Below are 18619 nucleotides of genomic sequence, written 5' to 3'. Positions count from 1 at the left end.
GTTACTGTTCATGCATTCAATCTCTATGAAGATTATTGATCGGGTACACTGTACAATAGCAAAGTGACATTGCTGCTGATTATGAATGGCTCAAATTCTACTCCCTCCAAAGAGCAACCACAATTTTCTTGACTTTTAAAGGAGCTCAGTAAGACAGTTGGTTCTGGGATGTCATGAAACACATTTGCTATACAATTCTGGTTTTGTGTTTACCAAAATCTAACACTACTAACAAATTTGTAAAAACATGCAAATGATCATATACTTGGACAACTGAAGTTCAAAGCATATTATATTTCCGCTTCACAATCCAGCAGATGAAAATAAAATAGGATGATAATCTTGGTAATGGCAGGTATTGGTAAAAGCTAGTCTACCAACAATCAATGGAGACAGGTCCTTCCAAACAGGAATTTAATTAAAACAAATTTGGTCTTTGGAGAAGTCTTATTCTTCACCAACGTTTTCCAGTCATCTCCACAGGAAGATGTGGATTACTGAGTACTTCTTCATAATATCTTCTCCCTTTAATAAGTCATTGTACTGGGTCTGTACTGAAATCCAGTTTATCTCCTCCAAAGTAGCACCTATGGCACTGTGCTTTGGATTTGTGACCAAAACAGTTGATAATATACCAGTGTTTCAGCTATTCCTAAGCAGCGCTTACAGGTTGGGAGTGAACAAGGAGTTGGGAGGGAACACTGGGACAGCTGACCCCAACTGCCAAAAGGAAATTTCAGACCATATAATGTGCTCAGCAATAAAAGTTGGGGGACAGAAGGAGGAAGCAGGGGACATTCAGAATTAGACTATCTGCTCTGCCAAGTAACTGTTACAGGTGACCTGGAAATGGCTCAACTTCTGCCTACCAATGGAAAGCAGTGAATGAATGCCTTATTTTGCTTATCTATTAAACTGTCTTCATCTCAACTCACAAGTTCTCTCACTTTTACCTTCATGATTTTCATCCCCATCCCACTTGGAGGGAGTGAGGAAGAGGCTGCGTGGGGCTTAGCTGCCAACTGCGATAAACTCACAATAAGCATAAATGAAGAAAGATAAAATGGCAACTGTGGAAAGAACATTGACTAAACAACAACAGAAAAAACCCTTCCAAATAAAAATCAGAACCAGTCATTACTATATGCCACTTGGTTAACAATAAAAGTCAAAACTGCACATATTACCTATGTGTTCTGTAAGCTGCCCACATTAAAGGTGTCATTCCATTTTGATCCATCATATCTACATCCTAAAAAAAAAGAAAAGAAAAAAATGTTGCTGAGAAATGTAAGCATACCGAAGATCCAGTAGATACAAGGTTTGCAATGAGAAGTAGTATTTTAAGATGAATCATCTGAATTGGAGAAAAACTGGCAAGCTTTTAGAACATAATCAAATAGTACTTAAAAAATAAAAACAAACATTAACACCATCATTGCCAAAATATGACCATTCCAATCTATTTTGAAAACTAAGGAACAGTCATACTGTATAAGACCAGTCATTTCTAACTTACTATTAATCTTCAACATAAAAGATATATGTAGATGGTGTATTACTGCATTAGGAGAAAACTAAAATGATGCACCAATATTTAAAAAATACTTGACAAATTAATATAAATACCACTGTCTGAATCCTACATCCTACTAAATGACAGTTGCCTATATTTTTCAAATTTCAAAGCAATTTTCCTTAGTTCCCTCAGTTCCAATGGTATTTATGTATCTGGATATCAAGTTAATGGATGCCAGAAGATTTTAAACAAAAACCATTAATAAAAACAACCTACTCAGAAATAAAACTGATCTATAATCAAGTGGTGACTAAATTGATGCGTAAAAATAAATAAATAAAACCATTATTACATTTAACAGAAGATAGGCAAAGAATGACCAAACAGCACCACCTAGATAATTCTTTTAAATACTTCAGAAAGGATTTAATATCTACAGCATTTTATCTCTTTCCTCCCCTGCCTCCCTAACAAGGAAGTTGGTAATTTCTAAATGCTCTGAAACAGATTAGACTCTCAAGCACATTTGGGCAAGATTCACAGACCAGCACTAACAAAACCACCCTAAGCTAACCTAATGTAGCACCTGAAGAGTTTTCCTTAGAGGCAACAGAGCTGTCAATGTTTCCTATGCCATTCACCTCAATCCTTACTAGGAAAAATAAGACTGAAAGTGTTCCAATAGTCTTTTGCTAGAGACTCCTGATAGAAACCCAGAAATTAATGACGTTGCTTTGTATCACCCCCAGAACCCTCTTCACTCTAGTAGTCTGCCAAATGCCCAGCACTCTGGGATCCCCATTCATGCTGCTGTTGGCCTCACCCAGGTAGCTGTTTTCCAGGAAATCCAATTTATTGGATCTTATCTTCCAAATAATTGCTTTTAAAACATCTCTAGCCTGCAGATAACTTTATATTTCTGAGTTTTTACTCTGTTGTTTAAATTTAAAAAAAAAGAAAAAAAAAAAAAAAAAGGAAATTTAAAAGCCACAATTGATGGAGGTGAAAGAGAACTGTTACTTGATTGCACTGTTTGTTCAGAAAGAATTACATGGTTTGAGACCAGAATCCAATTCTTTTTGCTCAGAGAACTTGTACTGATTAGATCCTTTTGAGCCTACTAAGACTGCACAACTGCTCGAACTCCCTTTAACTACCTGTGGTTGAGATAATGAAGGAAATTAGAACCACAACGCAACCTCAAGTTCAGTCATTCTTGAGAAGCATGACTTTGATTCACAGGTCACAGTGTGTGAACAACATACTTGGAAGGCTCTACAAATTACTGTAACATGAAAAATTCCTCTTTCATCTTTAAATCTGATACAGAAAATCGCTTCTTTATGACAGTAGGGCCCCGCATAGACATAAGTAAAACAATTCCTTCAATGGTTCCACCTGACAAATCAAAACTAAGTGACAATCAACTGAAGAAAAAAACCAAAATCCATGAGCTCCAGACTATTCCCTACACATAATTTATGAAAGCAGGCTACAGTTATTACTCATATTAAGCTGCTATGTTGGTTGAGGCAGATCCCTTCTCTAAGAAACTTTAACAAGAGGCAAAGCAACTAAGATTGACTTGTGTACTGTTGTACAGATGTAACGAAGATGATTTAGTTGTGGATAGCAAACGTGTGCTCTAACAAACCTCTCATAAAATATTCCTTGGTATTTCCAGTACCACAACCAGACAACAAGTGATACATTTGAAAAAGGAAGCTCTGTTCCTGCTTTTTGCCAAAGAACAGGCTGAGGCAAAAAAGTAAATCTTCAGCAACTGGTACATATTAAGAGATGGTTCTTCTATTCTAGTGTGCACCAAAAGGCATTTTAACATGAATTTTTTGTTTAGCTCTTAATGACAGATCAGTGTTCATGAAGGGGTGTACCTGTGCTGTTAGGACATGGTACAAGCACTGCAAGAAACAAAGATTCCAACAACGATCAAAAATTGCACGTACTGCTGCCCTCTGTATGTGGTTCAAGCATGAACTCTGTGGACCGCAAAATTTCCACTTGTTTCTGCAGTACAACAACTCTGCTTCTCAAAGAGAAAAAAACTTTGCATATGCAAAGATAAGTAGACCTAGGACACTAATAAAAGATTCCACAAAAAGCTTTCAGAGAGGCAAAAATACTGGGGAGAAAGCTTTCTGCATGAAAAGGAACTATTCTGCTGCTTAATACTACTTTCTGAAAGCAATATATATTTGACAAGGTAGGATTCTGAATAGCAGCAGATGAGAGCAGCATTAGGCTTGCCAGGACATTCAACAAGCAATGGTCAAACCAGTACTGTGTTACAATATAGTCTTTTAAAAAAACACAGAAAGCATGAAGAGATTCCACTTAGAAGTACATTCAATTGCACAGAAAGGAACCAGGAGTTTCATCCTCTTTAGAACCATTACTGCTTATTTCACAAAACACGGACCTTCATAGAAAAGACCCATCGCATCCTTATTCAGAATCCCATTCTCCATGAAGAAAAGATCTCTTTCCCATGGATTGTTGCCCAGGGAAAGGGAAACAGGCTTTAAAAGCATACAGTAAAGAAGATTTATCAGAAAGGGAGATATAGTAAGTCTGACAATATTTCTTAATTTAGGAAAGACGTGTGCTAGTTATTCAATAGAAGCAGAGATCTTGTAGGATTCCCATGGAATGGACCAAGCGCAGACCAACAAGCAAGGTAACACACAGAACTAAACTGACCTCCATCTTTCAAACAAAAGCTCTGTTCTGTACACTCCAGTCCATCAAACTCAGAATCAGTTTTGACAATCATGAGGAAGAACACAACTGGACTTGTAATTCTGTAAAGTAGTGTGCTGTGAGTTGGGTCTAGAAAATAAAACACTTGGTTTAATGGTCTGAGCCTGGTAGAGAGGAGGAGACTCAGTGTTAGAGATAACAGTGCTTAGGAGCACTGCTCCTGGACTGCAGCACCAAAGTAACCAAAGCTGCTGGTACCACAGACTTGCAACTCTGAGAACAAAAAAATTATATGTACTTGATGAATAAGTGCCAGTTAAACTACAAAAGTGATAGCTGAACTATAAGTATGAAATAGTTAAACTATAATTTTAGAACTAGAATATTTCTTACAAAATGATTTTACCTGACCAGCAACTTTATAGTCACTTACTGTCTGTGACTGAGGTAAGATACTCAACACATGCCATAGGATGGGAACACATTATTCAACAATTTGACATACGACATCCATATCTTACTCCAGGTAAATGTTTCTATATGCTAGGTCTTGATGTGCCTTTGGCATTTTAAGTAGTGCAAGCACAGTGTCAAGCTTCTTTCTTGTATTTTTTAAAAATAATGATCTTACCTTAATTTGAACTGTGCTACAGATTCTGTAACTTTATATCTAATTATATTTATATCATGTACTTGTCCTTGATTTTGATCCAGGAAACCACTGACACAAACAACATGAGCAAATTACAATACAGCCAGGTATCAGTCTCTCAAAGTTCAGTAAGAGACATGACTAAATAAAAAGCAACAGCTATCAGCCACAGCTGCCTCTTAACTGAGTAATACTTGTTGGCATGAAAGCAGGTTCACTTCCAACTTAAGCCAGAGGGCATCTGATCAAGAGTTCTTCCCCTACACTACACTCCAGAAACTAGAGGACTGGACTCAAGTCTCAGATGGGAAATTTTACCATTGGCTGCTGCAACCCAGAAGAGAGTGAAGCAGCAAGACAGAAGCTCTGCCCCAAAAAGGGACAAGAAGCAGTTAGAAACAACTTCTTAATCCACCTGTCAGTCCTCTACACAGTTATTAAAGTTGGCTCTTCTCAGAGCACACTCATCCACAAAGGCATCAGGACCAGAACCAACAAAGCACAACAGCCTACAGTGACTTTTCTTTGGACATTTATTTAGCTGTCATTTACCACACTGGTACTGTAATTAGGTTCAGAACAAGGGCAAGCCTACTCTTTGCATGTAAGAGAACTTGGTCTCTATACAGACCAAAGGCAAAAAAGTAGCAGTATATTAGGGTAAGCCCTCATAAGCAAAAGTAGCTCAAGTTTTCAAATCCAAATCATGGCATCACAAAGAAGATGGGGAAAATAAAAAAGGGTTAATGGCCTCATATATACTAATTAGAGAATTAAAAAATACAATTGTGTATTTCCCATGGCTTCTAGAGAAACCATGTAGTTTCTGTAATTGTATGTAGTACATACAATTACAGCTAGAGAACTAGGAGTTTAGGGATTATTACGACGTTATTAATATTACTATATTTTAAACATACAAATCAATACATAATTTTTAAGTTGAACTTTCTGAAGTGCTATGAAAAGTTACTGTTAAATTCAAACATATCACAGTAAGGATACAAAAATAATACTTGATAACATTTGAGGGATTTAATAATAATCAGCCTTTTAAAAGCTATTGATAGGGAGAGCTGTTTCCAAGATAACAGGTTTTAAATTTTAAGGAATTGTTTGTGTCTCTATTTATGCACTCATGTAAAGACACACAGCTTCTTTTGCACTGAAACTCAATAAGCTCAAATAAGTTGGGCAAATCTGTATATAAACATGAGGATAAACAATATTTACAGGGAGATTTCATAATCAGAGTAGAACACTTTAAAGGTCATTAATACTTCATTAATGCTATGCTTTAAATATGTTTGTACTTGCATAATGTCAGCATGATGTTTCTAGTAACATAAAACCCACATACAATAATACGTAATTTGTGAAGAAAATACAAAACTTGTTCCTCATGAAAACGCATTCCTCTCCAATCATTATTTCTCACAAAATAGCAATTATACAAAAGAGGATCAGACTCTTCTTTTCCTAGCTTACTCTTTATCATACATTAAACACCGTTTTACCAAACGGTTATCAGATACAAACGGAATACTGCATGGAGCAACACCTTGGGGGTTTTCACATGTACAGGCATAATTTTCCACAGCAAATTTAGTATTTGTTTTACACAGACCAAACCCACTGACTTCATATTCTGTGTGACTCATTGGATCGTATCTCACTTTGTATTTGAGAAAATATGCAGAATACAGAAGTGTGAACAGCATTAGTAGGACAGTCGTATGAGGAGAGCTTTGACTTTTCTGTATGGTTTACACAGTAAATCAAGTTTGTGCTTCAGGCACATACCTGCAGGTGAGTAAATCAACAAATTACAGTGCAGGATAAGTAGCATGAACATGAGCAAGTTTTTGAGCAGACAGAATGACAGATGGGACACAACAGGAACAGTAATGAATATATGTTATATACACACTCTACAGATCTAGCAGTAATATAAGAGGGTAGCAAGAAGGTTTGAGGTTGTCTGATTTCATTTCTATTTACACATGCAAGTAATTAGGAAAACAGCAATAAATTAAAATTTGTTGACTGATTTGTCACTAGATTCTTTATCCATGTATAACTGATGATTCTGAGAAGAATTCCACAATACTTCCTATCATTGTCAGAGTTACAACTAAAGATTAAATTAATTAGAAATAAAGAATGGTAAAAGAATAACTGCTAGAATTTCCATATACTACCCTTGACAAGTGTGAATTAAAGCCAAAGTACTCAGACCACTGCTAAAGGAAATTAATTTAGTAGGTGGCACATCAACACTGTAGTTTACAATAAAGGACGTGGAATTAATTTTATATTTATTCAGGTAAATATTTTGCAAATATTCCTGAATGTTTCAATTGTTTTCCTGCTCTAAATTTGAGTAGAATTTACTTAAATACAATATTACTTAAAATTTACCTGTCCTTTTGCTATCAGGTAAGCAACAATCGAAGTATGTCCAAACTGGGCAGCCAAATGAATACAGCTACATCCTTCTCCATCAATTAGCGACGGATCTGCCCCATATTTCATCAGCTGTACAACCATGGATAAGTGACCCTGTCTAAATGTAACAAAACACAAAAAACAAACAACTGAATAACTATATACAGAAAACCTATTGAAATTTGAACACTGGAATACAAGTATGTTTAGCAGTAATTAGACTATCAGAGTTCCCGCAGATTAACTCATACTATGAAAACAACAACTGTAATGATCTGATTCTCCAACTGAGTAAACAAACTCATTTATATGAGCAAATTCTATGCAGGCAATGCATTCATCACATGCCATTTGCTTAAGTGTACTGTATAGCAAAAAAGACAACAAAAAACCCAACTTATAGTTTAGATCTAGTATAAAACCTGTGGTGAAACAAACCTAGTTAAAAAACAGGAAAAAACCCAGGAAAACTGAAGGTCTACATTTCCTCCACAATACGTTAAAAGCTTAAGCATCTTTGTGCCATGATGAGCACGGGAATATCCTTCTTTAAGACACAGTGCCTAACTGGCAGTACACACTTCCTGAGATGAGCAAAAAGACCTCTTCAATTTGTCAGAAGCAGCTTCAGACAATGCTTTATAGAGGAACAGATTCCAGGTATGAATGAACACCAGGAAATTTCATCAAGCTTTTGTGCTGTCAGTACAAAAATCACAGAGTGTGATCTGTAACAAAAAGAAATACAGACGCTAAAATCTTTAATGGAAGCTAACAAGCATTCCTAATCTTTAGTAAACACAATGTTTTGATACACCGTATCTTCTAAAAGTTAATTTTCTAAGTCTCTTTTTGCCATCTACAGGTAAAAATATTAATATGGATAGTGTTTCTTTCCTGCCTATTTCTAGGTGGTTGTCTGAAGGAGCTCAAAGGCTGTCTTCAGTTCTTCCAGCCATTCATCATCTCTGACCATCTCGTACATAATAAATCAGATTTTAAGTACATCTTTAAAAAAATAGAACGCTGCAAGGACAATGTCACAAAAAATCATCCAAAGACCCACCTGCAGAAGTGTTGCTGAACTTCAGAAGACTTGATAAAAATAAGATGTCCAAAGTAAGAGCAAGCCAAGATGCCTATAGACTCTGATTTTACTTTGTTTTCCTATCATAGCAATCTTCCTTTACATCAGAAAGAGATAAGACTAAAACTGAACATTATGCTGAAAGCTCCTTTAGCTCAAACAGACCACATTCACAGTGAGCTCAGTTATCAAAGACTGAATTAATTCTAGTACAAAGTATTCCCAAAAAATACAGTAATTTCATAAAACTATCAGCAGCAGATTACACGTTAAGCAAAGAAACAGAGAAGAAAATTTCAGAAGACTTCTTCCCACCTTGTTGCCCAGTGAAGCGGGGTAGAATTTAAATCTCCTCCAAGCTGATCAACGATAGCACCTTTTGATATATAGTATCTGGAATAACACAAATAGTAAACATTATCGCTTGTCTTGGTTAAATCGAAAAGACACACAGTGAGTATGTTTGATGTTATGCAAAATGGGTAGTTAGTGACCAGAAGACCAGAACCTTTTCTTGTCTTCATGTAACCTTCCTTTTGCCTTTCTTACATGGGTTGGGAGAGCAGGGATGTCTCCTACTGCGTTTTAAACATGACGCTATTTCCTAGTTTGGTTCTAATGTAAAACAGAATAATTGCTATATAAAGTAGCACAAACTATGCTACCACAAAAGCATTTAATAAACTGGTTTCTTCCTAAATATTTAGGGTCTGTTGCATTAAACAGAATTCTGAATTACTGATAAAGAACATGTTGCTAGAAGACTATAATTTTTAGAGCATTTTGGTTAAATTATATACCATTAGACTTGCATCTTGTGTCATCCCTGGAATGGTCCTACTGAAGTTATTGGTCCCAGAGATCACACAAGTTACACATTTGCCAAAGGATTAAGATTTGTACATACTTCTCAACTGTTATTAACCAAAGGACAAAAAACATTCGAGTATTTTAAAAACATTTCTAAAAGATGGGCTAGAAATTACTTTTCCCTCAAGAATATCAGTGCTAGTCACTTTTCAAACATCACCTCTTGATGTTTGAAGGCACAAGGGCACAGAAGCAGGCAATTCCCAAGTATCAGAAGTCAAGCAGGTGAGGCAGAAGGCCGGCTTGGCTGAGCAGGGATCTTCTCATGGAAATAAGGCAAAAAAGGAAGGTGTATAAGGTCAAGTGACATGGGCAGAATTCAGAGATGCTGCTTGCTGCTGTAGTAAGAAAATTTGTGAGACCAAAGCTCAACTGTTGAAGCTGGCCAGAAATATGGGGAACAAAAAAAAGAATTTTTTCAAATACATTAATGGCAATAGGCGGTATAGAAATACCATTGGCCCATTACAGGATGAGGATGGTCACCTCACAAACAGGGACAGAGAGAAGGCAGAGGTGTTTAATGCTTTCTTTGCCTCTGCCTTCAACACAGAGAACAGACCAAGGGAGTCTCAGTACCCTGAGCAGGAGGACCACTCACAGCTGACCCTGAAATCATGTGGAATCTGCTGCTCCAGCTGGATCCCTACAAACCTATGGGGCCTGGTGGGATTCATCCCAGAATCCTCAAAGAGCTGGCTGATGTCATGGAAAAACCTCTCAATGATTTTTGAGCAGTATTGGGAATCTGGAGATATCCCAGCTGATTGGAAGCTGGACAACGTTGTCCCAATTTTCAAGAAAGGCAAGAAGCAGGACATCGGAAACTACAGGCCTGTCAGTCTCACTTCACTGCCTGGTAAAGTTACAGAGAAGACTATTCTGGGAGGTATTGAAAAACACCAGAAAGACAACCCAGTCATTGGTCACAGCCAGCACGCCTTCATGAGCATTAAGTCCTGCTTATCCAACCTGATTTCCTTCTACGGTAAGGTAACCCGTCTAGTTGATCAAGGGAAGCCAGCTGATATCATCTTTTTGGATTTCAGTAAAGCATTCGACATTGTCTCTCACAGGATCCTTCTGGACAAAATGTCCAGCACACAGCTGGATAAACACATCAGGTGGTGGATGAGCAATTGGCTCAGGAGTTGAGCACAGACTGTTATAGTGAATGGGGTGACATCAGACTGGTGACCTGTCACTAGTGGGGTTCCACAGGGCTGCATCTTAGGCTCTGTGCTCTTCAACATCTTCGTAAATGACTTGGATGTGGGACTGGAAGAGATACTGAGCAAGTCTGCAGCTGCCACAAAACTGGGAGGAGCTGGTGACTCCCTCAAAGGCAGGGAGGTCCTGCAGAGAGACCTCGACAAATCAGAGGACTGGGCAATCCCCAACCATAGGAAGTTCAACAAGGGAAAGTGTCAGATTCTGCACCTGGGATGGGGCAACTCTGGATGTTTGTACAGACTGGGGAATGAGATGCTGGAAAGCAGTGCCATGGAAAGGAACCTGAGGGTCCTCGTCAATGGTAAGTTGAATCTGAGTCAGCAGAGCCCTGGCAGCCAGGAGGGCCAACTGTGTCCTGGGGGGCATCAGGCAAAGCATCGTCAGCTGGTTGAGGGAGGGGATTGTCCTGCTCTGCTCTGCACTGGGGCAGCCTCACTTTGAATATTGTGTGTGGTTTGGGGCACTGCAGTATAAGAAAGATAATAAGCTTTTAGCGAGCATCCAAAGGAGGACAATGAGCATGCTGAAGAGCCTCGAGAGGAAGCCATATGAGGAGTGGCTGAGGTCACTTGGTCTGTTCAACCTGGAGAAGAGGAGACTGAGGGGAGACCTCATTGCAGTTACAACTTCCTCATGAGAGGAAGAAGAGAGGTGGGCACTGATCTCTTCTCTGTGGTGACCAGTGACAGGACCTGTGGGAATGGCCTCAAATTGTGTTGGGGAGGTTTAGGTTGAATATTAGAAAGAGATTCTTCAACCAGAGGGTGGCTGGGCACTGGAACAGGCTCCCTAAGGAAGTGGTCACAGCACCAAGCCTGCTAGACTTCAAGAAGCATTTGGATGATACTCTCAAGCACGTGGTGTGACTCTTGGGGATGGTCTTGTGCACAGCTAAGGGTTAGACTCGATGATCTTTATGGGATACAACACAGCATATCCTGTGATTATGTTGGGATTTATAAAAAGTTGAGCTACTACCTGTAGCAACAAAAGAAGTGCTTGCACTTTTCAAGTACCTGTGCCTACAGACTTTCCACTCTGAAACTATCTTTCAGGTATATATGAACGCTGCACTCCTGCACTCAACAAGTTGTCCTTCAAATCCACAGCACTGAGTTTCTGGCATCTCGAATTCCCCTAAGTGTTTCAAGACATGGCAAGAAAAAGGGCAGAAACAAAACAACTTGAAAAACATTATTCTTAAGTAATTATTTTAATTTTCTTTAATGTTTATTGATTCAGAGAATGAAATTTCAAAAACAGCCCTTATAGGAACCTTTAGGAGCAGAAAAATGCATTAACTATACATGTCCACACTAAAAACATCCAAAGTAAAAGTTCTGTTATACAGTTGTTTTAGAGACATCAGACACAATGGAGTAATTCATCAGATTTGCCAAAAACCAGTTTGTATGACAAACAAGATCTGCTCTGATAAATGCAAGACAGTCCACTCCTTTGGTGTCCAATACTAAAAAACAAAACTTCAACATCTCTCTGTTGAAGTTAAGCTTTTGGATTTCTTCATGAGGACAACCAAATATTTTGTCAAAGTCTTGGTCCCATACAGGTGAAAACACAGAGCACATGTAAGCTAAAGAGACAAAGTAGTTTTGTTACAATGAAGTATCAGCTACCAACAAACAAATTTGAAAAAGACACTGAGAAACTATTTAGTCCGCCTTGGAAAGGAGTTCCAAAGGAAATCTTGTCTAGATAAAAAGACAGCACAGAGAAATTCACAGTCAAAGCTTGGATTCATTTCTCTGATGTGACAGCCACTCATAGGGAGGTGAACACTAAACAGATTGCCTTCATTCAAACACTGGTCCTTGCAGAAACGCAGAATATGTTCAGATTCTACTGAGCAGCAGAATCACTTACTGGGGAGTTGGTTTTATTTAGATGGAAGAACTTGCAGTTTGACAACTGGAAAAAGACAAGGCGACAATCTCCTGCCAGATGGTGCATTGAAATAACATTTTATGTTTCCTTAAGCGTGTTCTTGGAGTAAGTTGAGATTTATCACTGCATTTCAGTTTCAGTACACATAAATGGTGAGATTTTCTGCAAAACTAGACTGAGAACTTAATCTCCTTGTCTAAGCAGATCTTGCAGAAGGAATTTTGTGCTCAGTGAGAATGTCCCTGAACAAAGAAAGAACTGGGTAGTTCTACTCTTGGTGATTCATCCCAGCTTCCACCAGAAGACGGCAGGTATGCAAGTCCTATTTAAGCAAGCTACTTACATTCAAAGCAAGTAGATCTGATAAGAGGCTGCCTTAAGAAGAAAATACTTCCACTGATCTCCACATTAAGATCACTAAGTCTTTGTTAGGCATTTGAAAACTACCCCAGCTTGCATTCCGTGCTTGTGGAATCAAAGTGCATGCAGTCACTGTTGCTAGAAGCAGGAAAAGTAGAAGAGAAATCCTTGTGTGGAGAAAGTTCAACATAGGGGATGGAAAAATGCAGGCAATAAGTAACTGCAGAGATATAAGACCATTTTCTGCATTCTTACGAAACTGAGTTGAAGAGATACTAATAGATCACAGTGTCATGATGAAAACCGAATTGTGCTGTTGACACATAACCCTGATCCTACAGAAACATGAAAAGGTTCAGGGGTCTTCCTTATCAATGTGTTTCACTGTTATCTATGCTGAACCTCATGTCTCACAATAGATGGGATGAAGAAATACTAAAAATAAGAGAAGTCTAATTCCAGGTCTGCACTCTCAACAGACAAGCTGCTAAGCTACTTAATTGGGAAGATCTTACATAGTCAATACCCACTAAGCAAGACACTGAAATCTGGTATCATGAGAGCAGATGACTTATTGAAATTATCCACTGCATATAATGGGGAAATAGTGAAGACTTGGGGAAAGACGTGACAGACTTAAATAAAAAAAAAACCAAAAAACCACAACAGATAAAATTTTATTCTAAGGAAATAAAATTAGCTAGTGTCTTGCAAAAAGAAAGTGAGAGAGAGCACAATATGGTGAATTACATAAACCAAAATCAACAAGATCCCCCAGAGACAGGGAAACTTAAGAATGTAAGAACTGCATCAGGGGAAAGGAATTTTAGGTACAGTTAAACACATCGAGAGTCACATGCACTCTAGTAAACAGCAGGAAGAAAATGCAATGCTGTATGTCACAGTGGTAGAGATGCATCAAGAAGGGACAAGAGCTTTAACATACTGTCAAGGGAAAAGGACGAATTAGACACATTAGTTTTAAAGACATTTAGTTGTCTTTAAAAAGAGAAATCAATACTTTTAAGGATGCAAATAATTTTTGTTTAACTTAAAGCATAATACATACTTCACCAGATCTATCCTGTTGTTGATTGCAGCCCAGTGGAGAAGTGTTACATTTTCTTTGTCTGGTTGTCGTACATCATAACCAGCTTCCACCAACTCTCTACATCGTTCATATATTCCATACCTTCAAGAATAAAATAAGATTTGTCAAAGCTCTCACCTTAGATAAAAATGCATTCATCAAACATCACACTTTTGGTCACAATACAAAATTTTCAACAGAAGAGAAAGGAAGAAGAAAATTTACTTTCTGTTCTATTTGATTACAAATCTCTTGCAACAAGAAACTTCTACTGGCAAAAGTTACATGAATCAATTCAAGATTTTACAGAATTGTCCTCAGCAAACCGCACTGCAGAGCGAGGTAAAGTATCTATCAATATTATACCAAATTTAAATAACTCTTCAGTTTCTGGGGATTCCACTACATTTGTTTCTCCCACCCCATTTTACTTCCTTTCCAGTTCTTGCAGATCAAAAAAAACCTTAATCAGCTGATTTGATAATAGATTCCTAAAATTCAGCAAGTAAGATCATCAAGTCAATTACAAACACTAACAAGCTCAAATATTTCACTTTTCTTCTCAGACAACAAATAGCAATCTTCCTGATACAAGTTAGTACCATTTTCTTTTTCAGACCACTTCAAAATTCATATTATTATGAAATTTATTCTTTCATTAAAGAGGACTATTACATGTCATCTACCATCATTTGAAAAAAATTCTGCAAACATTTTTAAAGTTGAAACAAATCAGGAAGTGTAAGCATCACTTATGCATCTAATATAGGAGTAACTTAAACATTAAGTAATGTTTGTCTTGATGCTTACAATGTTTTGCCACCTTCTTTTTAGTGGCAATAAAAGCAAAGCAGAAGAGCATGTAAACACTACATTTCAAAATGCGCACGACCCATAAGTGTTTCTCAAGTCTCAAGGAGAGGACTGACATGGGGGCATGCCTTGATATCAAGGTCAGTGTCTTGTGACATCTGATTTCTGCTAAAGGAGAATTTTAACAGCCTCCCAAAGTTGGAATTTAACTAAGTTTTTCATGTGCTGCTTCTGTGTTCTACTTTCTGCAGAAGACACAGCCTTAGACAAGGCCCTTCTGCTCCACTTGATCAGCTTGCACAACTGATGCAGAGACCTTTTTCCTGGGGTAGTTGCCATTCTTACTTTTTCTTTCATGTGTTTGTATGGAACCTAAACCTGGACAGCGATCCCATAATGAATCCTCAAATGATTCAAGCCAACAAAAGTCAAGAGTGTTTTCCAAGCCTATCAGAGGTTTGAAGCATAAAAACTAGTTGGATGCTATTAAAAAAGGAATACTAGACATAACTAGCCTATTTAGATCGTGTTGTTTTCAATTTCTTAAGTTCCACTAGAAATTATGAAAAATGCTGTGAATTGCTGTCATACCTGTTATCTTTTCAAACATTACAAGACATCAGAACAAAGACTATCGTGTGCAGTACATACCAGGTGGCACCACATCTGCAAAATCTGGTCCCTCAGACTGAGTAAGTCTCCCAAGTCCCAACCTACACGAGCATTGTAGCCTGATGAGTGCTTGTACAAGTGGCTTAATGCTTACGAATCATTCTTTATTTCCCATCCCAGTTGAAAGGGCCACTGAGACAGGTTAAGACTACTAAAGGCAGGTCAGTCAAGAACAAGGAGTGAAAAGAGACAGTAGAAGAGATGGGGGAAGTACATACTTCCAAAAGCAGGACAGCACATTTTGATCTCATTATGGTACAATATCACACTAGCATATTACAGCATCTGAAGGTAGCCTGGAAAGGGATTCATAGAGATGGGCAAAATAACCATTTGTTGACAAGCTGTCCTACTCCAGTCAGCCGTTACGACACTCCTTCCTACTGTAGACAAGCCTGCTGCCTTCATTTAAACTACCAGCTGAAGCCATAATGTAAGAAATTATTGACCTAAAGCCCCGCTATTAGATTTAACAGTCACCAGCTAAAAAAAAAATCTACTGCCTGAGGCTGAGTTTAGCTGACTCTTATCCTGCTTTAGTAAGTAAAACTATACAACAAGTATGAATTATATTAATACAATATTCTAAGTTATTGTAAAGATACAAAGAACAAAAGAATACAATAACACTAACTTCCTATAAAGTGTAAAAGGCAATCATGTAAAGCTTTCATGCAACAGATTAAGATTTTCGTTATATGTACTTGTTTCAGCTGGGATCAAGTTAATCTTTTTCACAGTGGCTTCTAGGTAGCTGTGTTTAACATTTGTGAGTAAAACAACGTTGATTAACACACCAATATTTTAGCTATTGCTGAATGGTACTTGGCACATGGTCAAGGCGTTTGCCATTCGTCGTGCTGCCCTGACAGCAAGGAGGCTGGGGGTGCACAAGAAGTTGGGAAGGGACACAGCTGGGACAGGTGATCCCAATGGACCAAAGAGATATCCAATATTACATGACAGTGTGCTCAGTAATAAAAGCTGGGGAAGAAAAGGAGACATTGAGAGTCAAGGTGCTTGTCTTCCTAAGGAACCATTACATGTGATGGTCATGGCTGAATACCTGCCTACCTTATGGGAAGTGGTGACTGAATTCCTTGTTTTGCTTTACTTGTATGTGCAGCTTTTGCTTTATCTGTTAAACTTTGTTTATCTCCACCCATAAGTTCTCACTTTTACCCTTTTGACTGATTTCTTCTCCAGGCTTAACATCACAGACTTCAATTCTACCCACTGGAAGGTAAACTGCAAGTCACAAGTACTTAGTATTACTTGACCACAGAACCAAACATGTTTGCAATACATCAGAAGAGCCTTTCCAGGAAAACAAAAGTTCTTTCCAAAAGTGATACCGAGAATGAGGTATATAGCAATTTTTTAATTTAAGTCACCATCAGCTTGTCTGTTCCTAACAATTAATTTTGGTGTCTTGAAATCGAGCATAACTGATTACAAAAAAATGTAAAACACAAGGTGCAATTTAATGAATCTTCAATTTATTACATTGTCACAAAGGACTCCAAGATCTTGACAGACAAAATTGGCATGGCAAAAACAAAGCTAGGAATTTACAATAATTTGCTCTTCTTCCTGGAAACAACAGGCTCTCAACAATTAAATAAAATCCTGAACCTGCCGCAGTTATGGTTTCTGGAGCTCTGTCCTAGAAACGCAGCATTCTTCTCTCACATACAACTACAGCCTTCTTCCATCAATTCGCTGAAGTTGACTTCACCTTGCCTTTTTCCAAAGGTTCATGACGCACTGTGAGGTTACAAAATGACAAAGTCACCCCTTTCAGACACTCAGCATAATCGTGCTTGTAATGTTGTTATAAAGGGCTCTATGCCCTTCAAGAGGCATGGAGGGAAAGATTCAAATTCTCACAAGACATGATGCATTAATCTAACAAATACTTCAGTATCTGAATGAATTTTAGAGGGTGATGCTGTAAACATCGATATGGAGCATAATTAAAGCCTATTTTTGAGCTTGTCTTGAAAGAAATAGGACTAGTCCTTCCAGGGCAAAAATACCACTGGGGAAGCTCATCACAGTCTGAGCTATTTTGGTAACTAACCTGCAACATTTTATTTGTCATGACAGGTTGAAGATATTCTGACCTTAATACTTCGAAAAACAATACCCTATTGCCTTTTGTAATTTTAAAGATGTAATCCATTTTTTAATCTTTTGTCTACAAACACATAGACTCTTGAAAATAGACACTTCCAGCTTTGCTGTACAATTAACATTAAATTTGGCCAGAAAAAAAGGAAGGAATCTCTCTACAGTGAGCACATCACCATGCCAACAAAGAGTAGGTAAGCCAGGAGCTCATTCCCTCATCTTATCATTGTAACTCACATCAAAGCTGTTTTAACTGGAAGTGCATTTAACAGAAAAATGATCTTATCTTGAAATCTCATTCCCATGAATGATGGTTGTTAAATACTAAAAAGAGCCTTTAACACATTCCCAAGGCTTTCTGTGTTAAACAATAAGACACTTTTGTTTTCAACAGAAAAATATAACTCAAGAGCTACTTAATGAACCATTAACAGCAATGTTGAAAGATGAGAAATTTGGCTTTTAAAAATGTTCCAAAGCCTTAAATTGTCTAGACAGTTGTTGCTATATTACTAGTGTGGTTAAAAAAGTCCCACCCTTCCATATGAACTTCAAGTACATTTCACTTCCAGCAATATAATCAAACCCCATGGGTACAAATGACCAGGAATAATGGATGTGTACGAATGTCATAGTCTGCCCACTCTCCCCTGTAAGTAGCTGAAAGAAGTCAGAAGTAATTAATCCTTTGGCTAACCCTTACAATTTGGATTATTCCAAATATATCTTTTTTTCTTACCATTTATCCTATGACTGATGAGAAATAGTGATGAAAAAAGCTATTCTCAAATGTATCCAACATTTTTTTCTTTGGCAAGATTCAGCATATTTCATATTTTATGCTGCACTATTTCACAATGCACACAACTTTGTTTTAAATGAAATTATCTCAGTGAATAAAACTAATAGAAAAGTTAATCTTGCGATAATGAAATCATAACACTTGAGCACAAGGAATCAATCTTCCAGATGTCACAAAAGCACTTGTTAATATCACTAATATTTAATAACCACATTCATAATGGTATCATAATTCATTATTGAACATACTTCCAGCAAAGCTGGAATTTGCTCAAGCTCACTACAAGCCAAAGGCACCTATTCATTCTCAACAGA

The 18619-nt window shown here is 37.6% G+C and overlaps 1 protein-coding gene across 2 annotated transcripts in view; it reads right to left on the bottom strand.

Annotated features, from left to right (window-relative positions):
* ZDHHC17 (zinc finger DHHC-type palmitoyltransferase 17) overlaps positions 1 to 18619 on the bottom strand; it is a 70636-nt gene that overhangs the window by 30564 nt on the left and 21453 nt on the right. For both annotated transcript variants that reach the window (XM_050324455.1, XM_050324456.1), the window contains exons 3-6: positions 13865 to 13987; positions 8743 to 8820; positions 7314 to 7458; positions 1188 to 1252 (exon numbers count right to left, since the gene is read on the bottom strand). In XM_050324455.1, the coding sequence (XP_050180412.1) occupies positions 1188 to 1252; positions 7314 to 7458; positions 8743 to 8820; positions 13865 to 13987 (411 nt within the window). The remainder of the gene's footprint in view (positions 1 to 1187; positions 1253 to 7313; positions 7459 to 8742; positions 8821 to 13864; positions 13988 to 18619) is intronic.

Source organism: Myiozetetes cayanensis, unplaced genomic scaffold (assembly GCF_022539395.1).
Source record: "Myiozetetes cayanensis isolate MyiCay16 unplaced genomic scaffold, myiCay2020 scf3, whole genome shotgun sequence".
Classification (NCBI taxonomy): Eukaryota; Metazoa; Chordata; class Aves; order Passeriformes; family Tyrannidae; genus Myiozetetes; species Myiozetetes cayanensis.
Note: the sequence above shows the minus strand (reverse complement) of the source record. Positions and strands in the feature narration are given on the sequence as shown.